A 24,592-nucleotide genomic window follows, 5' to 3' on the forward strand; every position below is an offset into this window, starting at 1 on the left:
ACTAGATGTTCTTTTCTTTCTTTTGAAATAAGGCATTTGCTTTCTACACGACACTGGCAAGTAATACAAGCGCTAAAACAGGTTGTAGGCTTGGCAGGAAGTTGCCTGCACAGATCTTTATCTGGCAGCTAAGCCTCCGTGGTGTGTAGGGCCTGCAATATGCCCTTGTTTAAGTTTTGCAAAATTATAGTGTTTAGCTTCTTTAAAAAACAAGCAAACAAAAAAAACCCTTTTTAATATATTTTTTTTCCTTTTTTTTAATTGTTTTCCCCCGCAAAGCAGCCGGAAGGGGGAGGCTCGGGGCGGGGCGCCGCTCGCTGCCTCCCCTTCCGCGGCCTCCCCAGCCCCTCGGCTCCTGGTTCCGCATCCCTGGGGCTCGAGGCGGATTGAGGCACGTCGTGGTCGCGCCCCCCCGTCCCCATGCAGCGATTCCTGCCCCGCATTAAGGCAGCTCGCGCGCCCTCCGCTCCCTTCGTGGCGCTGATTGATTTTTTGTCCTTCTTCCAGCTTGCAGCATGTCCGTGGACTGGCTCGGCTTTGGCTACGCCGCGCTGGTGGCGTCGGGCGGCATCATCGGCTATGCGAAAGCAGGTACGCTCTGCAAGGTGCTCCTCTGGTGTCCCCCCAGTTTCTCCTACCTTCTCCTTCCTGCCCTCCTCCCTTCCCCTCAGGGTAAAATGGACGTGCCCGAGCTGGCGGCTCCTTAAGCAAGCCTCCGATCTGGAAGGCGAGCGGCTGCGCAGCGGCTGGGCTGCGGCGATAGCTGCCTGGTGAGGTGTGGGCCCTCCTGCTTGAGCTGCTGCTCGGGGTTGATAAGCCCAAGGTTTGCTGCCTGGTGGCTCTCACCTCCCTGCCGGGCTCCTGCGGAAAACCAGCAGAGGTTTGCTTCAGAAAGGCTTTTTTTTTTTTCCCCCATTTCTTACCCATTATTTTAAAAACAAGCATTTTAGAAATGTTCTGTGTTCTCAAGTGACACAAAGCACAAGGTTTTTTCCCCCGGCTTACAGATTTACTCTCTTTTGAGTGCCTGGCACTGCCAGTGCTCTGCGGGATGCAGAGAGTTTTCAGGGGGAGCCTTTCTGCCAGCACAGCTGAACCGCGCACATCCCTCTTTGAGCTTCTTTCTCCTCCTGAACACTCGTCCCAAGCTCCTCCTTCCCCTTCTGGACCTGCTTCTCAGTTTCCCTTGCTCCAGCAGAACGGGGGATCTATCGCTGCTGTAATGCTGGCCCTTACGGTTTCGGAAATCGCCGGGCTGTCTTGGCGTTGGTCGTACAAGGGCCTGTCCTGCCTTGCCGAAGTCAATAGGAAGTTTACCAGTATATCCAACTGCATAGATGCTGCTGCTCCCAGCTGCTTTCTGCTGGCTTGCTTTGTGCTTTGGGCTGTGGGTGCAGTTTAGGGCAAGAGAGATGACTTGAAGAGCTTAAATATTTTTCAGCGTAGTTTTCTGAGCTCTTTATGAAGCAATAGGCAATACTATTGATACTGTCACTAACAATATTATCCACTTTTCCCAGATGGGACAGGTCATGTAGAGGCAAGAAGAGAATCTGACTCACAAGATTTCTGAAAGGGGAACAGAAGTTTGTAGAGGCTTATAGGGAAATTGGAAACAAAACTGTCATGTCCTACTATAACTGTCTGGTTTTGATGCCAAACACTGAATAAGCATTTCTAAAAGAATAGAGAGGAATGATAGAACAGAGCACACTCCAGAAATATAACTGCTTTATTCTTCCCTTTCTGCTTTTCATAAACATATATCTGTAAGCACACAGTCAATCTAATTGTTGAATAGTGACCATTTTCCTATCCTTATTAACAACAAAAACAAAAAAGAGGTGCAATTGGGGCATTCAAAGAAGTTGTTAAATGTAATCATCAGTAGGAAAAGATTTGACCTCTAATGATTTTGTGCAGTTGATGATACCTCTTTCTATGTTGGTGGTATGTTAATGAAGTAAAACAGACATGCTTTATGTTTTCATAATCCAAATTGCTTAATAATTTGCCACGAAAATGTCTTGGAGGAAGTAAAAGTAAATGAAACCTTCATCCATAAAGCTAAGATAATTTATTCTTTTCTAACTAGGTCTTAGGCAGTGGCCAGCACTAGATGTCTTAGGAAGAATATGAGAATAGGGCAAGCACAGAATGATTTAATATTATTTTTATTATTATTATTTTTTCCTCTCCCCTTTAATATGGTCTCTGGATCTCCAGTGTTTTAGGAGCTCCTAAGCCAGATGATGTCCTAGTGAGTTTATGTGCCTTGGGGTAAAATGCACAGGTATGAGAGCCATTTGTGAAGTTCCAGGCTTGTATAAAGAATTGTAGTTACCACGTGTTGGTTGCTGAACTGCACTGGATCTGCACTAGCCACTTACTAGAGTGCATATCTCTTCCTCGCACATGTACGAGTATAGCTGGTGCTGTCTTATGATCTTTAATTCTTGTTTTTTATGCCAAAAGTAGGATCTGCAACAACACTGCAGCTGCCTCGTTGATGACTGAGGAATGATTGTTTTCTTACAGTAGCATGCACTCTTCCTTCCAGTAACACTGAGAGGAAATATTTATCCGCTTGGCTTTGCGATCTCCATTCCTCTTAAAGATGACTTAAAGCAATGGAATATACAAAGTACCACCCACAGGAGCAATAAGATCCGAGTTCTCTGTTAGCCTAATTGAGGATATTTGTCACTTTTGGTGGTCATGGCATTTCACTGATTGATGTCATCCATGAATCACCATTTTGAATATGATATCCTCTATTTTCTGGTAGTTCAGGATTATTGTTTATACTAAGGATTTTATCAAATCTTTGGATCAAATCTGAGGCATACTCAAGAGAAGAGGGAATGTTTTATTCGACTCCCCATGCCGCTTTGGCAGCTTCTTATTCATCTGAATACCCTCCTGCCCATTCAGCTTACACATCCTTTCTCTGATCTTACCCCTTTGCTCTTTAATTCCTCCATTTTAATTCTGAAATCACACTGTTGAAACAGCCTGCTTAATTTCACACAAAGATAACACTGATTCTTTTGTTTTTTCTTGCTAGTCTTTTCATTATAAGTATAATTGATGGCTTTGCTCTTAAGGAATCAAACCTGAATGCTGTTTCTTTCTTGTGAAAGGGTATTTAAACGTGCTCCTTGGTTCAGATCAGAATGTTCTTAATAACTTAAAATCTCCCTAATCTGCTTTATAACAGCAAATGTCCTTTTTTTTTTGTTATTGCTGATATTCTACAAAACAAGTAAACAAATGAACAAACTTCTTTCTGAGGTTCTAATAAATAGAGTTTCTTTGATCTATGCAGGTAGTGTCCCATCTCTAGCTGCTGGCCTTCTCTTCGGAAGTTTTGCAGGACTGGGTGCCTATCAGCTCTCACAGAATCCAAATAATGTGTGGATTTCTCTGAGTAAGTCTCTTGGAATTTTATTTGTGAGGGATTATATTTGCTGTAAAATAACTGAATACTTGAAGTGAGTACATAGAAGTACAGTAGCCACTGCACAAGAGTTAATCTGATGGTGTTACACATTTAGTTTAAATTTGATCTTTAAACTAGTGTTTAGTGAAAATCTTCATTAGTGGTCAAACTCCACTGCTTCACCTGAAACAGGAACAGTTAACACCATTTTTGGTATTTTAAAGATGAGTTAAAAATGCACGTTTAAAAAGCACTTGTTGGTGTGTCTTGATCAGCAGTTCCTCAGTATATTCCTTCTTTCTTTGCATCCCTTTTTTCCAGAAGCATAAAATGCTTTGGATGATAGTTAGAACTTGTTGTTCCTCTGAGCAGCTGGAGAGGAGAATATCTGTTATTCATCAGGATGGTTGGTTTTCTGAACACTGAAAAACATACTGATTATGAAGGAAAATGTGTGGTGCGATAAACTGACACTCATAGTGTTAGTAAAAGAAACTAACACCACTATTTCACTTCATTTACCAAAAAATGAAATACGCCTTTTGTGTTTTTTAAAAAATGATATGCACTATGCTGTCAATCTCTTAAATGCATTTATGCCATTTATCATACAGGGCTCGGGGGTACAATAAAGTTAAGACAGTCTAGCAGGGGATCATCCATTGCTTTAACCCGTGTGTGCAAAAAGCCCATGCTAGGTGCAAAATAACTTAAGTCTCATTCACTAATCAGTTAGGGTAACTTTTAATTGAAGTAGGCTGAGAATATGCATGTAGATAATTCCTGCAGCTTCTGGTGTATGCCACTTGTTGGACTGCAAGTGTGCATTTTGTTTGTGTAATCCTTGGCCACTATTTGTGCCTTAGTTGTATCCTCTCTGTTCTTGAGGCCTTTCCTTCGCTAGGACTGAAGATGGCCTGGGTCCTGCAGCAGCGTTGCAGTCTTCCTGCACGTAGGAAGCAGTAACAGGGGATCCCTGTTCCAGCCGCTCTTTCGCGTGTTGCTGCTACCACCGGATAGCAGCTGCATGCCAAGGATTTCCTCACTATGTTTTCTGTATAGTTTTTGTGGCAATCAGTCTTTCTTTGGGCTCCCAGGGGTTGCCCTTCCTGCTCCGCTGGCTCGCGGTGCTGCCTGGCTCCTGCCTCCGCGTCCAGCAGCCAGGATGGACGACGCTCGCGCCTTGATCCAGCATCGCGAGAAGCAGCGCAGGGCTGGAGCTGGCCTGGCCATGCTTAGCACTTACACAGCACGAGAGCTTTTCAAAGCCCTCTGCCAAGCAGTTAATCCTTGGAACATTAGAAGTGAGGCAAGAAAATGCTATCTCCTTCTTAGAAAAAGTGAGGGAGTAACATGCACAGGTTCACCCATTTTTACCAGGGCACTAGGAAGGAATTGGTTCCAGAGTAGTGCAGTGTAAGTTATTCCCAGTCTCCAAAGAAGCACATTTTTCCAAAGAAGCATGTTTTACCAAAGAAATATAGGGAGGACAGGAGTAACAGAGTGTATTGTGTGCTAGACCTCGATTTTGAATATTTATTCTTTCTATACTAAGGCATACAAAAGTTTGCAGAACTTATTATCTCTTTTTGTCCACTACATAAAATAATCTTGTTTCACTCTTTAATTTATATTACTGCTTATTTCTGTTCCTCCAATTCTGAACAAGCATCTCTCCCACATGCATCTCTGCTAACTATGCTCTTTAATTTCTCATTTAAGTTACATCTGGAACACTGACTGCTGTCATGGGAGCAAGATTTTACAACTCTGGAAAATTCATGCCTGCAGGATTAATTGCTGGTGTCAGGTACAACTGTGACCAAATAAACTATATTTTATATGCTTTTTTTTTGTTTTCTATGCATCATGTGCAAAGTATTTGATAGCGAATTGACAGTTTTTTATTACTGTTTATTTTTACACTTACACTTACAATGTGTTTTTTTGTCGTTGTTTTGTTTTTTCCCCCATAAACAGTTTGCTAATGGTTGGAAGATTAGCACTGAAGATGATGGAAAAAACGCATGATAAGTAACCTTACAACTTAATATCCAGAGAAGGAAACCTGAGAATGAAGATGCAGGAATGCAGAAGAAAAAGAATGAAACAGATTTCTATCTTAAGACAAAAAAAATGTAATAGGGAAGAAAATGATGAGAGAGGTTTTTTTTTTGTTTGTTTGGTTTGAGATTTGTTTCAAAGATCCAGCAGAGCTGTTGCTCTGTGGTGAGATAATGGTCCTTGTTTCCATACACATTTCAGTGTATTTTAACTCTTCCAGTTTTTAGATTTCAAATGACGTGCATACAGCAGGGAAGACTGGTGATTAAGAAAGTATCCACAAAGTCACCAGGAGTATTTGGCCAAATACAACGCTGTGGTGTCTCCTGCCTTTCATACTGTGTGTTACAGGATGTTTTACCTGCTTGTATTTGCAGTTGTAAGACCATGAGCATATAACTGAAAACAGATTTTTTTTTTAATTATGGAATGATGTTTTTTTTAAAAAATGGCTTTTTATATGAATAAACTTTATAACCAAACTTTATTGGCCTGTTTTTGTCCCCTTTCTGTGTGTATGGGGGGTGGGGGTATTTTTTACATTCGTAATTTCTTCTCAATGGATTTCTTTACAGTGGACTGTTAGATAAGTGCAGTCTTTTGATTTTTATATATATATATAAAAATATATATATAAATATATATATATATATATAAATCGGAGTAACAGAAAAGTAATTTTTTTTGCTTCAGTAATGCTGTATTAAAGTGTTCTTTAGAAAGGAGCTTACACCATGGATTAATTGAGAAAAATACGTGTTAGGCTAAATGTGAGCTGTCTAAAGGACAATATAACCAGAATCGAACAGAATAACATACACATCCTGCAGTTCTGATCATACAGGTTTAGTGGACTACAGAATGCATCAGCAATTTCTTATCACATGAAATGGTGGTGGTTATGCCCCTCAGATCTCTTTTTACTTGGAAATCTTGAGGGTGGGAGAGTTCCTGGTACTGCTGGGGTGGCCAAGGATCCAAGTGCAGAAAAGGCATCAGCAGCACCTCTCATTTGAGCCTCTCATTTTAAATCAACTCTGCTGCTCTGTCTCCCGCCTCCCTCGGCACAAGCCCAGCTGGTAGAGTCTTGGCATGGCAGTGAAAAAGAGTTACAAGAAACGTGTGAAAGAAAATGCTTTTTCCACGTAACTTTTAAATAGTCCTTAGAGGCTTACGAGGATTTTCACTGTTTGTAGCTCTACTTATGTTGTGAAAAGATTCTTTGTTTAGTGACTATTCAGAATTTTATTTGGGCATTCATACACCATTGATTATATCAATCCTTTGTTAATTATATAACATATAATTATGGCAAATTAGGTTTAAAACATAACTTACGCTTTATGCACAGTAATCACATTCCTATAAAATAGATCCCATTTTGTTGTACTTAAAGGAACTTTTAGCTATTCTTTTTGGAACTACGTCAAGTAAACTTTAAAGTATGTAGCTATTCCATTTTATTGGTCACTTCAAAGCTTGTATTTCCTCTTTGAAAGATACTGCTTACCAGTATTGAGCCATAGTGACATTTCCATTGGCTTAGATTGATGAAAATCCCTGTAGTAGCAGATTTAAACTTGGCTATAGAAAGAAAAAAATACGGGTGTATCTATAAATGCCGGGCCTGTTATGATATCCCTGTTATTAATTTTCTTTGCAATCTTAAAAAAAAAAGCTGCAAAATGATAACACTTGTTCTAAGGTTTTGAACATGCTTCATATTGTGACCTCTCTTGTTTCTGGACACTTACCATAAATATCCTGTTGAGTATAGTAGAGGAATTATTAAAAACATGCAAACACCTGTCTGAAATTCTAGTCTCAGGTAAATCAGACTCTTGCGACAATGCTGTAGTCAAAATCCAGCAGAAGTTTTGCAACAACATTTATGTGATTTTAGATCACACTATGTAATTAAATAGATTATTCTGTCTATACTACAGAATTCTCTAGAGCTATTCAAAAAATAGACATTAATATCCTTTCTCTAGATTGCTTATGCTTTTAGGGTTTTTTTTAGACACTCTTATAAGTTTTCTTTCTGATTTTCTTCTGAAGGTTTTTTTTCCACTGAGGTTTGTCTCATTAAGATTATTACATTTGTGTTGAAATCACTTTGTCAGAGCTTCAGTGCAACTTCACGCTGCGATTCAAATTATATATGGGTGTAACATTTTGTGAGAGTGATTTTTTTTTAATGGAAATTAATTGTTGAAGTAATTCTCAAATTAAGGCTCCTCTATTCAAACCATGCCTTCTGGCTGAGATGCAAGAAGGGTCCTGAGCAGCTCCCACTGGGGCAGTGGCGGGCACATGCAAGGTGGAAATGCTGTACAGGGGAGATGTGAGCACAGGTATTTTGGAGGTTATAATTTTGCACACAGGAGTGCTTCAGTTGTGTCCTTATGGGCACGGCACGGGGCCATCTAATTTGGCAACGATGCACTGAGGGGCAATTGCTGCAATGAACCCAGGAGGGGACAAGCTAGCAATAGATGTCACACCCCAAGCTGTTGTTTCAATTACTGTGACTCACAGCTCACAAAATCCCTTTGGTTTAATACAAATATGTGCTGCTGTAATAGTGTAAGAGTACCATTAATTAGGATGATGTTACACTACTAGTACAGGCAGAAAAAAAAGATGTCGTTTAAAGAACTGGCAAAGAAGAGTGAGAGGAGGAAGAAAAAATGTTTAAACATATAGGAACAGCTTATGAAAAAAGGAAATAGTCATGGGCTGTCTGCCCTACTTATCCCTTGTTCTAGGAAAAGGGCACATGACTGTTTTTAATGCACAGTGTTTCCCTTAGCTCTCGTTCTGCCGCAGGCTTCGGAAGTGCAATTTGCCGTGTCCCAGTTCTGTCACTCACCGCGCTGGGAGCTGTTGGCTCTGTCATTCCCGGCTGCGGGTCGGTCTCTGCGAAGCTCCCACAGCCGCAGTACTGAGCAGTTATCGCTCTGCGGCACGAGGTTTCCTCGCTCCTTGGCATTGCAGTCATGCTTCCTGCCTGAGCAATTTAATTACCTGGAAAAAAAAAAAAAACATGTGAAGGGAAAACAGGGGCAGGAGAACCCCCGGGCGGTTATTACAGAAGGAGGAAAATCTTTGCTTCTCCAGAGTCCCTCCAGTAATAATTGCAAATTGCAATTGTCCCTTCAGTAATAGCACCGAAACATCCAGATGTCTTGTCTTCTCTCTCATTTCCTTGAAAAGCCTGGCTGGAGTAGGTCAAAGTGCCTGCGCTTTGGTGCCACAACCCCGGCTCGATCCAGTGGCACAAGTGACTCCAGATGTTCCTTTTATGCTTCCTATGCCTCCCTTCTGAACCTGTGAAATGGAGATAATGTTCCCGTTATCATCTACCACAAACACAGCTTGCCTCTGTCCTACCCTCCTGTCTTTTACTGGGGGCTTATACAGGGTGTTGTATAATGTGTTCCCCACCACAGAAGTAATAATTCTCTAAAACTATTTTATTGCTGGTAGTCTGTCCTCGTTTTAATTCTAGGTTATTAAAAAAAGGTGTAGAGAAAAATTATGGTAGGACCATGGTATATTTTCTTAGAATCAGGGGTGTGATTTGGCCAGTAAATTTGGATTTGGGAGAATAACAGGTTATACTGGGGAGGTGAACTCCAGCAAACTGTCATTGCTGGAATGTGAGTAGGTTATTTTGTCATTAGAAAGGTGTCACTTGATCTTTCTGGACATTACATGATCCCACCTGCACTCATTTCTCGGCTTTTTTTTTTTCCTCCTCTCATGAGCTGTTGTGGATAGAGGACATGAACCTTCAGAGTCATTCCTATAAGGAACCATAATGTTGAGGAAATGTTTAGTTATTATTGCAAATGTACCAGCAAAAAGGATAGAGATGAATGGAAATGTCACTCCTGTGACCCTAAAAATGCAGTTAGAAATGAAGATCAGAACTTCCTGATTTTAGTATTTTTTAATAATCAAAATACACGTTAATCACCAAAATGCACATTTTAATCATCAAAATAGGCAACGCCCTGTATCTCTGTTCCAAATTGCTTCCGTTTGTACCCGAGCGCAATAACCCAATGAAGCACATTATTCCCTGCGTACCTTTGCATCCTGACTGTGGTCTTGCAGGGTTTCCTTGTCTTTATTAGTGTTTTATTCCTCCCAACGGTGCTGGAAAGGCGGTGAGGTTGGGAAGGAAGGAGAGGAGGGCTTGGTGGCTCCGACTGGGCTGCATGCGGAGCCAAGGGAGGGCGGCAGTGGCTATCATCGAGGGCAGAGCAGCCCAGGCCGGGCAGGAGGGCACCGCGCCAGGGAGGGCGACCAAAGACCCCCAGCGCTTACCTGCCTCTAAGCTGGGCCATGTGGTGCTTAAGCACCCTTGGTTATCCACGCTGGAAAAGCCGAACCAGTGCATCTGTACATCCAAGCATATTCCTGAGAGGAAAATGAAACCCTCCCGCTACTCTTCCTATGTTGCTCGAAGGAAGTCACCTCCTAACTGCATTTGAAGATCAGTTCAGGCTTGCTCAATTTAACCCAACTTACATCAAGAAGCAAAACTGACCTGCATACGATGTGCAGGGTCAGTCAGCTTGGGGCAGAGACTTAGGGAGACCTGTCTTTTTCTCCAAGCACACATAAAAGCCATAGAAAAAGCAGAGCTTTAAATGCCATCGCGCCGTATCATCGGGGAGAGGTTGCTGGATGTATTTCTTGCAAAGTGATGTAATAACAGAAGGAAATAACTGGAATCAAATATCCACTGTCCACATGTAAGCATCCCATACACGGGAAAATTATGTGCTGTAATCCCCTCTCCCCCTCCTCTGTTCCCCAGTAAATCTGAACATAACTTCCTCTGGGTACAGGCCAAGTCTGGCTCCATTAGTATGCAGCACCACAGTCAGCAGGGCAGAAAAATACACACCAGCGGGAGAGAAAAAGGATGAATAGCAGCAGGAGCAGAGTCAATGCTTTTAAATTCTGGACTGAAATTTCTCTCTGCGGAGATTCCTCCCACTGTATAAAGGAACAGGTATATGCCGTGTTCTGAGGATACGTTGCAAGTGGGCCATAGATAACCATACTAGATGGCTCCACAGAGGTCTCAGTGGTTGATGGCAAGGATGATGGGCACCTAGACCTGGTGTGGGACCAAGAGACGCTGTGGTACAAAACAGAAGTAATCGTACGGTTATCAATTAGTGTTTTAAGGCAAGGTGTCCTGTGTCCAGCAGCACCATCAGTCCCAGGCAGCACTTGCATCAGCTGAGGGCCCATCCCAAGGTTTGCTCCCATATGCGTGACTATCACCTCAATCCTACTGAACAGCAAAGATCATCTCCATGTTTTATGTGTTTCTTCCCAGGTATTTCATAACTTTTTTCAAGATATTTGCCTTGCGCCGGTTATTTGTTTTCAGCCACTCGCTTGCTGAAAGCACCTTCCTTCCTTCCTTCCTTCCTTCCTTCCTTCCTTCCTTCCTTCCTTCCTTCCTTCCTTCCTTCCTTCCTTCCTTCCTTCCTTCCTTCCTTCCTTCCTTCCTTCCTTCCTTCCTTCCTTCCTTCCTTCCTTCCTTCCTTCCTTCCTTCCTTCCTTCCTTCCTTCCTTCCTTCCTTCCTCTCCCTCCCTCCCTCCCTCCCTCCCTCCCTCCCTTCCTCCCTCCCTCCCTGCTTCCTCCCTCCCTTCCTCCCTCCCTTCCTCTTTCCCTTCCTCCCTTCCTTTTGTGATAACCACAGTAAGTAAGTTAGCAATTTTTGCTCACTTCTGTTTCTGCTTCTATATAGAAGTGACATAAGAGGGTCCCCAGCACCTCTGTCCTACATGTAGACAAACTGCCATTATTCTTTTTTCCTATTCCACCGCACTCTAACTGCTCATTATTCTTGTTTGGTTTGTCATGGCATGGATGGGCCCTCAACCCCACAAGGTCATGTGCAAGATGAACTCCAGTGATGACCATGTTTTTTAGGACTATTCTGGCCACATGAACCAGCAATGAGAATGGGAGCCACACACTGTGAAACCATTGTAGTTCTTCATGGTGTCACCTGAAAGCATCCAGAACAGTTCTGACCACCACAAAACTATACAGGACCTGCTATTTATATAAATAATGGGGTTTGGTTATAGAAATATTTTACAGTGACTGCCATGCATTCAGCACATGTGGCCATATGGACGCAGCAACAGGCAGTGCCACAGTTTTATTTATGCTTTCTTCAGTATTTTATTTTCTTCTATATGTATTTTCAACTTACCAGTGGATACACCATTCATTTCTGTGCATCCCATCCCCATACCATCCACCAAATTTCTGCTATAGGCAGTGGTAAAAGGCTACAGCCCTCTTGAGATAGAGGTGGCCGTCGTCTGCAGTAATTCCCCTTTTGCTTAGCTCTTAACCAGACTGACAAATTCACTAGGGAATGGTGTGCTGTAAGGAGAAAGAAAATAACCATAGATTTTGTTAAGCGTATTTGATTCAAAAGCATCCAAAACCTTCCTGTGAACTATAAAAGGAGGTATGTTTTATGTGTAAATAAAAGAGGAGGGAATGGAAAGGGTTAGCTGTTTAAGCAACTTTGTTAAGCAAGACCTAATTAATCCCCATTTTTCTTTTCTTCCCCAGGAGCAATAGGTGTACAGAAAGAACAGAAGGTTTTTGGAAGAAGGATAAGATAAGAGAGGTCAACCTAAAATTAATTGCATCTCGTTTAGCTGGGTCATTTCAATTGACCTAATTCAAATCTTTAATTGACATCTTAGTTTAAAATCCAAGATGGCAATGCCATGAAAGTGTTGTGCTCTCTCTCTAATCATTATTCTCTCATTCTTTCTCAAACAGGTTCTTGATATGCAGCTACAAACTAAAGTTCAGATTTAGTATTGCTGAGAGGTAGAATGCATCTTGTATTTTTATATTTGCATGTTTGGAGGGAAGGGAAAAAAATAAAAGACGAATGATTAAGAAAAAAAAAAAGATGTGTGAAATATCTTACTAGCATTTTGGAAGTGCTGTGAAGTGCCGTTGCCCTGGGAGAAGGGTATCTGTGAGAAGATTGGCTAGGCAATGCTGGCTTGAGAAGTGCTATGTCAGCTGATTCCACCTGAGCTTCTGTCCTTCTGTCCTTAGTTTTTAGCTTTCCAATAGAAATTCCTGAAAACAAGATAGACAAGACAGAAGACTGTAGTCAGCTGCAAATCTATTTGCAGACTTAAAAAAAAAAAAAAAAAAAAAAAAAGTTAAAAGACCCAAATCCTTCCCTGCAGAGAAGACCCAGGGAGAAGGTATTTTTGCGTTATTTTTGTTCCTGAGGTTGCTCTGAAATTTACGGAAGAGGAGAAAAATGAGGCAATAGGCATTCCTCGAGTTTTTTTTCTGGAGAAGAGACTGTGGGGGGGCTTCGTTTAATCAATATGCACAGGTAAGCCAATACTCACCAGTCCACTCAAAACTGTGGACAAAATGGTTGTGTTTATGGGATCCTCTCCCTACAGGTTAAGGAGAATCTGAGTCACCCTCCATCCCACCTCTCCTGAGTGAAAGGGTGGCAGCTCGAGCAGGCCTGGGGGGAACTCTGCACTTGCTCCACCAGTTTGGGGCAATGTCAGTCTGAAGTCCCAGGTTGGCTTGAGGATCAGACCAAATGCCTTCCCCACCTGTCTTAGAGGACACACACAGTTTCATTCAAGGGCACAAGGAAGATCTCAGAGCGATCTCCAGGCTTTTTTTCTGGTCAAGAAACTTTTCTGAGCTCTTCTGCATGGGAAATGATACTTACACCCCTTTGGCTTACAAGTTTGTCTGGCCAGGATAGGGGAGTATTGCACAAGGTATTGCACAGGGAATGCAAGGAAGCAGGGAAGGAAGAAGGAAGGAAGGAAGGAAGGAAGGAAGGAAGGAAGGAAGGAAGGAAGGAAGGAAGGAAGGAAGGAAGGAAGGAAGGAAGGAAGGAAGGAAGGAAGGAAGGAAGGAAGGAAGGAAGGAAGGAAGGAAGGAAGGAAGGAAGGAAGGAAGGAAGGAAGGAAGGAAGGAAGGAAGGAAGGAAGGAAGGAAGGAAGGAAGGAAGGAGGGAAGGAGGGAAGGAAGGAAGGAGGGAAGGAAGGAAGGAGGGAAGGAAGGAAGGAAGGAAGGAAGGAAGGAAGGAAGGAAGGAAGGAAGGAAGGAAGGAAGGAAGGAAGGAAGGAAGGAAGGAAGGAAGGAAGGAAGGAAGGAAGGAAGGAAGGAAGGAAGGAAGGAAGGAAGGAAGGAAGGAAGGAAGGAAGGAAGGAAGGAAGGAAGGGAGTTGGCAAACTGTTGAGTTGGATACTGGTCTGGACCCTGGAGCATGGGGACACTGCTAGTCTCAAGTCCAGAAAGAGCCCTGACTGGAGACTGAAAGGAAAACAGTCTGTACTACAGAAAAGTGTATTATCTGGCTCACTGCAGACTCTATAGTCATGAGGGTTAAACTTTATTCCAATGGGCTGTATTGTCTCCCCCCAACTACTGGAAGCTCTGAAGCTGAGAACTTCATGAGCATTGCCTGAATGGATCTTTCCTGTGCATTTTATTGGTGTCACCTCTGGAATAATCTATTCCTTTGCCTCTCCCCTAGTATCTTTTGAACCTTTGGTTTGCCACCTTTGTAAGGTTTTATGAAAAAAAGGCTGTTCTCTAGACATGCAGAAGGGTACACAGGCCCAGTGGTAGTGTGGAAACCCAGATAACACCCTCCTTGGAGCAGGAAGACGTTTGGGGGAAGAGTTACTGCTCCAGGGACACACTGGAGTCCCCAATCCTTAGTGGATTGCACCCTGAGGTTACACAAGATTTGCTGTGGATGCTTAGAGCAGGAAGCAAAAGCAGTGAAAGGGACTGTGAGTTGGAAGTGGTTCGGGAAAGAAAAAGCATGGCAGAAGAGAGGGATAGGAGGATGAAAGAAGCCAATAGCATGGGAATGGGATACTGGGAAATAGGTTTGCCTGGCCATGCCCCATGCCACATCAGCGCAGTGTGTCCTATTTTCTTATGAAACCCCATGTCTGGTGATTTTCCTGGGTCAGGGGATGTCTATGCTGTGTGCACGCATGTGCTGAGGTTTCTGATGCAGGTCTATGGGTCTTAAGGCCCATGTGTCTAGTGACCAGGTCCCACATTGGTGTGATTTGTTTGCGAAGGAGCAGCTAGACTGGCTGGCACCCATGTGTGTGCTGACCTGTGTGGCCACCAGTGTATACAGGTTGCGTATGTGTGCTTGTGTGGGTGCCTATAGGGACTACATATGCAGCCTGGCGGCCAGCTGAACTTGAGCATGGAGCCAGGGCTGCCTCACCAACCCTCAGAGTCAGCTGGAGGAACCTATTGTACCAACTGCATCAATAAAGATAACCTATTTTTTGAAAAGAGTGGATTTTTATAAAGGGTAAAGTGCTCTGAAAAGCTGGCTTGTGATGAAGATCCTGCTCCCTCACTGCTGCTCGTCTCAAAAGCCTTTTTTGTATCAATGTACATGCAAGCACACAAGTGCCAGCACACCGTCTCTGGGGAGAAATGAAATTCAGTCAACAAAAGCAAATACAATTCATTTCTTCAGGATCAGAAAATGATACGATGGGTGCAGCATTGTGGAACCACAATAACAAGCTATGAACTTAGACAAAATATCATGTGGGGGAAAAAAGCAAAGGTGACTTTGCTCAGGTCATGCAGTGAACGAAAAATATGTACCAATAAGATTGCTCTTACCAGGTTTGATTGAATGTTAGTTTTCTAGATGAATCACTATAAGTACTACAAGCACATTGCTACAGGATCCATGCTGGATCTCAGACAGCAGCCACATGAAACAAAGTGTACTCCAGCTGAGGGATAGCACAGGCTGAAGCTGGAAATGGATATGGTAACTCCTTGCTCCCTCTTCCCGCTGTTTTATTTTACCTACAGCACTTATCTATTTAGATAGGCCTCTTTCCCAAAGAAGCAGAGAAATTGACAGCTTGCAGAAAAATGAATCTTCTGCTCTTCCAATATCCGTGCATTTCTTGTGTAGTCTCTTATACGTGTAGTCTGGTGACATTGACTGGCCCAGCTATGCAAGTGTATGCAAGAATTTGCACAGCTGGACCCCGGCCAGGTAAATAGCGCCTTTTTTAAAGAAGCTGTGGGACATGTTCCCATGGGCTGGAGGCTGCGGGGCTGCTTGGGACCCAACTACCAGCTGGGCGCCAGGCAGGGAGTCCACGAGTGGGTGAGGAGGCATCAGAGGCAGAGCTTTGACCCACGTTGCTCTGAGAAAATGGTCTTCTGAGAGGAGGCCTGGGGCTCCTTAGAGCAGCCACTGCTTTAGGTGACACTGGCTTGGTAGGCTATGTACAAGCTCTAAAGCACCCCGTCCTCAAACACCGTGAGCATATTGCACTGCTCAGGAAAGCAAGTGGGCTGGTGCAAGAAGGAGAGTAAAATCAACATGCAAGGAACTAAAAAATGGACACCTGTTCCCTGCTTTAGATATCCTGAGGGTATGTCTCCACTCCAGGACCAACAAGGCTACAAGCAGGGTATTTTCCCATCCCACATTTTCCCATCCCTGTTGCTATCTGTACAGACCCTCCTGCCTCCAGAGGTGCTTTCAGCCTTGGGGCTGGCATCCTGCCCATTTGCAGAGGGAGCATCTCTTGGGTACAGCCTCTTCCTCTAATATCTCTCACTTTGCAGCCCGAGAGAGGTGAGACAGTCAAGCAAAATCCTCCCATTCCACAGCCGGGCTGAGGCTTTGTCATTTTAAATGTTTGCCGGGGGCACTTGGGAAGAGGGAGCAAAGAGCGATGCTGGAGCTGGTTCTTTGTGCAAGACATCGGTCTAAGCATTTGAAGTTTTTTTGAAAATGAATCTTTATTTCAGTTTTTATTTTTCCTAACATGACTATATTACAAGAATATGTACTATATTTTAAGCAAATATATCTGTGAGGGTAATAAAAAGAGAGTTTACTTAAAAAATCACATCTGTTACTCAGTAAATCTCTGATCTAAATGAAAGAAACCACCTGTATTTAAGCTTAAAAGCTGCTTTCCTGTGTAAAATTAATAGAGAATTCTGGTGTATATGGTGTGGCTGCTCCCTATACTTGCAGCCTGCTTCTTAACTTGCAGGAAAAGATCAGTGCTGGCAATGACTGAGTTGTAACAGCAGAGACAAAGAAAAATTTGGAGGACAAATGAAGGATGTTCTTGAAAACTGGGGATGCTAATTGGTACTCTGAGCTGTATTGATCTCGTTCTCCTGCTGCTGAATTTGACTTACATTTTGCCATACTAACACAGGCAGATTGCCATGAAAGCGTTTGGGCTGCATTAACCCAGCATTATTAGATCCTCTGTGGTTCTGATATCTAACTTGAAATGCCTTGTTTTTTTTTCTTTTTTTTTTCCTGTGTATCAGTCTAGCAGCTTCTGTCATTTCACATAATGAACTAAAATCAGACAAATTTGCCTATCCAACCAGTGTATTAAAAACTGTCCAACATTCTCTGAGAAAGCATATGGCTTTCAAAGCACAGCTTAGTCTTTTTGCACTTTTATATTTCACTCTACAAAATTGCTGATAATGTTATGGCTTCAAGTTTCTCCACAATAATTGCAATGATATTTTTTCAGGCTTTTCCTGCCAACCAAGCTGTTGGCTTTTGATCAGAAATCACATGTTTTAGAAAAAAAATGGATGGCTGTCACTAGCTCTGGTAGAGCCTCTGAAGTCTACTTTGCTGGGGATGTCAGAATGAGGTGCACAACACATGGCTTCTGCAGCCAGGGAGACCAGTGGGAGCACAAGGGATGAAAAAGCCCTCAGGGATGAGAAATGACCCAAAATGGAGAAATTGTCTGCAGTGCAACTCACTGGCAGCAAGCACGAATCTCTCTTCTTTCCCAGGGAACCAGCAAAGAGTCCAACTTTGCCTGGAGATTTGTGAGATTTGACAGGACCTCTGTGATAAACAGTGTGAAAAGCTTCCAGTGAATAATTAAAAAGAAGCATTTTAGCATTTTTCCATGATTCTTCTGGTAACTGGAGGAGCTGCTTGTGAGACACTAAAGCCACTGTGGATTCCTGAAGAGAGACAAGATGCCCTAAACACTCAGTTCTGCCAGAAATTGTTTGGAGTTTTGCTTCTTGTGTAGCCAAAAGTGAGCAAATGTCACACCAGTTCTCCAGGTAGCTTATGACCATTTGGCAGTGCTTTCTCTGTTTTATGCCAACTCTTTGTTTTTCGTTTGTTTGTTTTTTGGTGGACAACGATTGCGAAGTTTTGTTTAAGTTTCGTCAAAATCCCTACCTTTTTCCTGTCTTACTTGATTTTTCTTCTGAATGTCTTCCCTTTCCTATGGTAGCAAATACGGCTTCTCTCTCTCTCTCTCTCTCCCCTTCCTTTGTGTCTTTGTAAAGAGCACAGAAAATTTTCCCTCACATATTCCCTGTCTGCTTAAATTCTGATTTGTCTCAGGCAGCTCAGCAGACTTGTGAGATTAAAATGTGATGTCTGTCCTCACTATGTTATTTCTGCTTAGTGACTTATCCTCCTACCAAGGATTTTTTATACATATATATCTACATGTATTTTGGGTATGGCAAAGCTCCCAATCTTGAAGATGAACTGAATGTAAAACATCAATCTATTTGAGCCAGGCTTTCAGAAGTCAGTTGCTGAAGCACTGAACAGTTACAGGCACAGAACCTGACCAGATCACAGTTTTGCCATACAAACCACAATTTGCAGACTACTTAATGTGGCATTATTTGCATATTCGTGGATTGGCCTAAAGAAATATATAGCCTTAAGAACACGGACTCAACTGAAGGGGATTAGAGGAAGGCAGAGGAGAAATGTCCAAGGAAACGTTCAATGTCTTGTGATATGAGAGGAAATGAGGCTATCTTGTACTTTCAGAACTATTTAAAACTCAGTTTACTGCTCCTTCTGAGATCTGTGAGCATTTAAGCAGTCTCTGTATTCAATCAAGCAAGTAAGCACATCACTAAGGCTGAAAACATTTTCCTGGCGCAGCAGGGTTCAATCTTCATGCGGTAACAGACTGGAAATCAAGCATCTTGCTTTACTTTGTCCTATGCTGAGCTTTAATACAGAGGTATCAGGTGCTGAATACAACCTAACTGGCACCTCCAGAAGTCTCCTTGACCTCACCAGGGATTTGTCAGTAGGTTATACTGCGTTTCCAGCACTAATACTTGAATCTCTCCAGCAGAGGGAAGTAGTCAATAGCCCAAACTATATAGAAAAGAAGGTCCTACAGTATGAACCACGTACAAGCCAGCTGTGTAACAAATCAAATAAAATCCAAGAGGAGTAAACACGTAGTCAGTCAGGAGTGAGTGATGAGGATGCCTTGGCAGCTTCTTAAAGTCATAAGGAAGGCTTCACTGGGCTTGTAAGACTTTTAAACGGTGCTTTTTCCACCTGACTTGGGACTGCAAAATTAACGCAGATGCAGTAATCATAGTCTGGACAGGTTTTGGGCTGGAGCTCAGAAGATCTGGTTTTTGTTTTGGGATCTGCTGACATGGGAAAATACACTGTGCTAGATCTAGGAGAGGCATGACTGCCTAAGTTTAATATTTTTGGCAGTCACAAAATCCAGTTTTAGCTTTCTGTGCTACAAAGCTTCCTCTGCTTTGTCAGATTTCCAGTGGTTGAGTCTCTGAGGTCAGTGTTTTTTAACCTCTGTTCTGGGAACTACTACCGCTCTGTAGAACATTAGAAGGTGATCCGTGGAAGCACTGCAATTTAAAAGCAAAGCGAAATGGTTACATGTGAAGGCAAGAACAGACAGAATGGGGAAAACACAAGTAATAAACATCCCTAATCGTACTTGGCTGCAAATAAAAACACTGTGGTGAATCTACACAAAACAGTCTTTGGATTTTTTTTTTTGTTGTTGTCGTTGTTGTTATTATTATTTTCTAATGGAAAGAAATAAGGTATTCTGGATTTGTGATCACCATTCTTAATTCCTGGGTTTTTGATGCTTGCCATGCACCCTCTGACAAGGTTGAGCTGCTCACCTTGTGTACAGATCCCATCAGGATGCACAGAGTGCTGCAATAGAGCCTGCTCTGCATGCAGGGGCTACATCACGCCTATGTTTTTTTCAGCCCATGCAAAGCAAGTTTGGAGGAGATGATTGGTATTTTCCCTTCCATCCACAGCCTCTGCAGTTAGGGCATTACTCCAGACTGCGGAATAATCGAATTCAAACCCCTCATTTGCCCTGCGGGAGTGTGAAATCTCTTCTCCCACCTTCCAGGAGGTTTTTTCTGGCATTTGGGCTCCTGCAGCTCTTGGCTTCTCCCTACCAGCAAAGTCCTCCCACCCCTATGCAGTATTTGCACCTTTCCTAGGCTGACTACGCTCCCACAGCCCACAAAATCGGGTGTTTGCTTGTGAGGAAGAGGAAAGAACTGACTGCCAGGGTTTGAGTACTGGGTTTGCTAACAACCTTTTAAAGAAAAGCAGAGCACTGAACAAGTAACCTCCCAGAACAGCTGTTTGCTGACGCAAGGAACCACCTTTTTGTCACTTGGAGACTGCAAGTGAAGAAAACATATTTCCTTCATTTCATTTCTTTTTTTTTTTTCAGTTTAGCTCAGTCACTAACTTGTACATTCCAAACAAGGAATTAATCAGAGGTTAAAAAAAGATGGAAATTTCTTTTTCCCAGCCCCAGTCCATGAATAAATACGGACATGAGTGGCTGGGATTTACTCGTTCTAGACTGTCTAACCACTGGTTGACAGCTTATTATTTGATGTACTACAATTGACTTTGAGTAATAATTCAGTTAACTTTAAATACAAAACATGTTTTGATCCATTTTTCTTATTGCATATCCAAAACATTTAAAACTTTATTTAATAATGAAAAATAATGCTGCCTTTTTTTTTTTGTATGTTATTATAGCCTGATTTCTATCCAGAGGCAGCTTAACATAACTCCTAAGGAAAAATAAAACAAAACAAAAAAGAATTACTTAGTAAATATGAAATGTGATTTGCCATTTTCTAATAAAATAAGAGGTAAGCATTAAGCACTGAATTAAAACGTAAGTATTTGAGTGTCTAGCATAACCTAAGTGCAGACACAAGAGAGGAATTGAAGATAATCTTAATCAAGGTCATTAAGGTCTTTAAGAATTAAAATAGATTGTCTAAAACCCAGGGTATAAATCACCCCCAAAACCCTTGGGTATAAATCAGCCCCCTTTTCACAGCAGAAGGTAGCAAACTCACATGTTCGTGTGGTCATGAGGGAGAGGGGAAAGGCAATCTGCTAGCTGTGCCGCTCCACTGGTGGCAATGTTTTCAGCTCACTCTCATTCTCATTCACTCCTAGGCCTCCCTCGCAAATCTGCTTTTACTCACATGTCTCTCTCCCATGTTTCTGCCATGCTAGGGACTCCGTCATTCTCCTGGGCCTTTCCCCTCTGCAAACGCGCATCTCACTACCCTTGTTTTGTCCCATTTATATTCCCCACAGAGCTCACTTTCCAGAGATGCAAGTCTGAAGCCATCATGAGCATTGCACCAGAAAAGCTCCAGAGAGCCCCAGGTTTTGATGGAGCCCCATGTTTCCAGGGAGCGTAGAGAAGTGGGATCCATTGGGATATGAAGGGAGAAAAAAAGGACTAGAGCTGGAGGCTGGCAACCTGGGTGGCTGGGAGATGAAAAGGGATAGAGCCTTAATAAGTCAATTCAGCCGGGGCAAAGGGCCCCTCAACTTGGGCTCATCTGCTCCTTCCCTCCTTTCCTTCTCACTTGCAGAATCACTCCAGCATACGCGTCCTGCCCATACACGGTACTGAGCCAAAGCCAGCCCAAAGGCAGAGATCAGGAGCCGCCTGAATGTAGAAGGGTGAGTTTCACACTGCCCAGCTCCCTGCAGCTGGATCTGCTTTCAGGAATTTCAGGATTCCAGCTCTGCCGCTCTGCTGAGGGCAGCCCCGTCCCTCTGCGACGGTGCTGCCCTGCATGTAAGTTACTGACCCCTGTAATCTCAGCCATTGCCACTGAAAGATTAAGTCACTGCTTGTGATTGCTCTTTTATTTTTGCAAAATAAAGGCAAAGTGTGTTGGCAGCCCTCAACATCTCGATCAAATATCACTACACGTAGTGCCTAGGGAATAAAGGGAAATAGAAGACGACATTCAGGCTGCTAAAACTTCTTTGCCACCAGTTTACTATGCTGTAAATCTGATGAAGGGGAACCACCTCAAGGCAGATTTGTTTGCCTCAAATGAAAGGAATAGCTGCTGAATTGTAAAGCCTCGCATCTACCCTTATTCAGGGAGTTTAACAGGGGGAAGAGAAGGATTTGCATCCACATGAGGCTATTTTGAATCTAGGCTTAAGGCATTTACCAGGACTTAGCTGTGGGAAAAGAGCTAATATTTCCTCCTCCCTAATTCTCATGAAAATGAGTCATAATTTAATTCTTAGCCATTTCATGTCCCAGATGAACGGTACAGTGATTCTCTACTCAGATATCTGAAATGATTAAAAAAGTGCAAAGACAAAAATGTCACATTCCAGCATACAAGTTGCAGAGGTTCTCCTTCCCTTGAGCGTGTTTTGAAGTGTTCGTATTTTTCACGTAAATAAATAAAACAAAAGACAAGCACCTCTCATTTTAAGATATGCATCTTTGCATATCTTCATGCAAGTTCTTCCTGCTTAATTTCGACTTTTCTTTGCTTCTTGCTCAATCACAGTCTTTATTTACTACATTTGAAAGCTATTTCTCTGGGCAAACAAAATGAATTGGGTCCAAAGATTGAATGCAAATGTGCTAACCTGGATTTGTAAAGTGGTTTGCAAATGCAAATAAACCAATTCTAGCTTTTCATGGTAAATGATAAAAATTATGCCTCGGATGGTCAAACTTATCCAAACATTCCCTGCGACTGCGCTGTTTTCCTCAGTGCCCTCCTTTGTCCTGTTTCTTTTTGGACCAATAGGAGTACAGTCGCACACCTTATGGTGTCCCACATACAGTATGTGGGACACAGCCTGATGTGTACAGTATTAGCTTCATGATTCCATAATGCCCTTAATAAAGCTGCCCTACTTACATCTCTGCTGATGTGCTTTTCTAGTCTTAGAAATATTGAAGCCAAAACATAGCCTCATCAGTATGCAGAAAAAAAAAGTCTTATATTGCAAAGTAATCTTTATCCATCCACCTTCAGTCATTCAGCCGAAGTAAAAGACAGTAAAAGGTGAGGTGTCCTTAAGCAACTGAACAATGTGCACGCAGCTGGAACATTATCATGCACGTTACAGGCAAAATGTGTGGCAACTGGAAGCCCAGGACTGCAGCCTTTAGTGCAGTGAGAAATCACAAAGCTCTTTCATGAAGGCTTATTTGTAAATGGTGTTTGCTGCACCAGTTCCTAAAGCAGCAGGTATTGACAGATTCCTAATGATTGCTGTTTAAAGTTTGACAATATTTAGTTATCTGAGCTATTAAAATAGTTTTGAGGAAAGTATATTTTAAAAGAAGTGCATTTTCATTTCATCAGGAAGATTTATGTCTTGCCTAAATATTAACAGGATTTTTTTGCTGTGGAAACGATCTGCTTATCTTGAGTTGGGAGTCAGCCTCTAGCTGTTATGCTTTCAAAGAACATCTACTAAGTGTAACCTCATTAAAACTGGTGCCTTATTTTGCAGGTTTCATTAATGAGAAGCTCTACCCTCTTCACATTCATACTCATAATTCAGAACTAGATATAAGAAATTATATTTACAGTGTTCCTTAAGGCTCCTCAAGGGAAAAGGGGTGCCCCAAAGCATCCACAAGCTGTTCTGGGTGACAGCACACACTGAGCAAGGCAAAAGAGGAAGGGGAAACAATTAAGTCTATTTTTTTCAGCTTTGAAAAATCTGAAAATCATCTGTGGCTGTTGGAAGGGATAGAACTAAAAATCAGCTGCTTGTTTATTTCCATACATTTCTCTTCCTCTTAATTTGTTTAACTTGGAATTAGGCGGGAACATGGCACAGAGGTGGGATATTGCTTATGTGCAACACTGAATGATGCACATAGCACTTCTTTTAGGAAGGGTTGAGAAGTGTTCTGGTGTGGAAAAGTACAGTGGTGAAATAACACCTACTTTAAAATAAATCCCCACACCATTAAGGAACCAGTGTTGCAAGTTTCCTATCCTTAATTTTGATTTTATTATGGATTGCTTTTTGATTTTATTACTCCAGATAAGGGAGAATCTTCAAAAAGCCGGGAGCCTTGAAATCCATTTGAACTGGATTAAATGTACCTTCAACATGAAATAAAGCAAATGTGACTGATTTTGGTCAGCAGACCCATGACTGGCTGTTATTACTGATTTAATGAAGCAATGTTATACATGAGGTAATACTGGCCAGGCTCTGGCATGATCACATCAGTACACTTGGCAAATGGAAAGCCTGAGATCTAAGAGTGTTAGAGACCTAATTAGCACCATTTTAAGGGAGCAATAGGTGTGCAGAGACAAAAAAAAAGATCTGGAAGCCAACAATAAAAATCATGTTTGTGTTTCCGTACTGGTGTAGAGCTCACTAAGTTTTTTATTTCTTTTGTCTCTAGCAGTTCTTTCTCTTTCACAGAATCACAAAATCACAGAATGGTTAAGGTTGGAAGGGACCTCTAGAGATCATCTAGTCCAACCCCCCCTGCACAGGCAGGGACACCTAGAGCACGTGGCACTCTTTTCTCCAGCACATTAAAAAAAAAAAAAAAAAAGGGAAGACTTCTTAATTTATATTTATTTGTTCAGAGTAAGAATAATCATAGCGCCAGTTCAGAGCTCGAAATACATGTGCCCTAAGTTCAACGTTCAAATGGAAACAAATGAGGGAGCCTGCTTAGGATCACAAGATCATAATTCAAATCGGAAAGGACCTCAGGAGGACATCTAGTAAACGTAAAACTACCTCAGTTCATCCCTGCTTAACATCCTTCGGTGGAGAAAGAAAAGAGTGTCATTTCAGTGCGTCCTGCACTAACAAATTTTGGTTATGACAGATCAGCAGA

General features: G+C 42.3%; 1 protein-coding gene across 1 annotated transcript; it reads left to right on the forward strand.

The window, feature by feature from the left end:
- The first annotated feature begins 467 nt into the window (after nt 1-467).
- Nucleotides 468-5,822, forward strand: LOC104568632 (transmembrane protein 14C). The gene is made up of 4 exons (XM_010215535.2): nt 468-591; nt 3,329-3,430; nt 5,165-5,252; nt 5,423-5,822. Exons 1-4 carry the CDS (start codon nt 516-518, stop codon nt 5,478-5,480), a joined length of 324 nt encoding a protein of 107 aa, XP_010213837.1. The 5' UTR covers nt 468-515; the 3' UTR covers nt 5,481-5,822.
- Nucleotides 5,823-24,592: the final 18,770 nt, after the last annotated feature.

The sequence above is a fragment of the Tinamus guttatus genome, unplaced genomic scaffold, assembly GCF_059628265.1.
Source record: "Tinamus guttatus ecotype Peru unplaced genomic scaffold, ASM5962826v1 Tinamus_guttatus_pri_ptg000131l, whole genome shotgun sequence".
Classification (NCBI taxonomy): domain Eukaryota; kingdom Metazoa; phylum Chordata; class Aves; order Tinamiformes; family Tinamidae; genus Tinamus; species Tinamus guttatus.

What these genes read in the sequence shown, in the direction of transcription:
- LOC104568632 (XM_010215535.2), top strand. Translation starts at nt 516, where the DNA reads ATGTCCGTGGACTGGCTCGGCTTTGGCTACGCCGCGCTGGTGGCGTCG. An exon ending in CATCGGCTATGCGAAAGCAG is followed by an intron (nt 592 to 3,328) that starts GTACGCTCTGCA and finishes TGATCTATGCAG; the next exon opens with GTAGTGTCCCATCTCTAGCT. An exon ending in TAATGTGTGGATTTCTCTGA is followed by an intron (nt 3,431 to 5,164) that starts GTAAGTCTCTTG and finishes TTCTCATTTAAG; the next exon opens with TTACATCTGGAACACTGACT.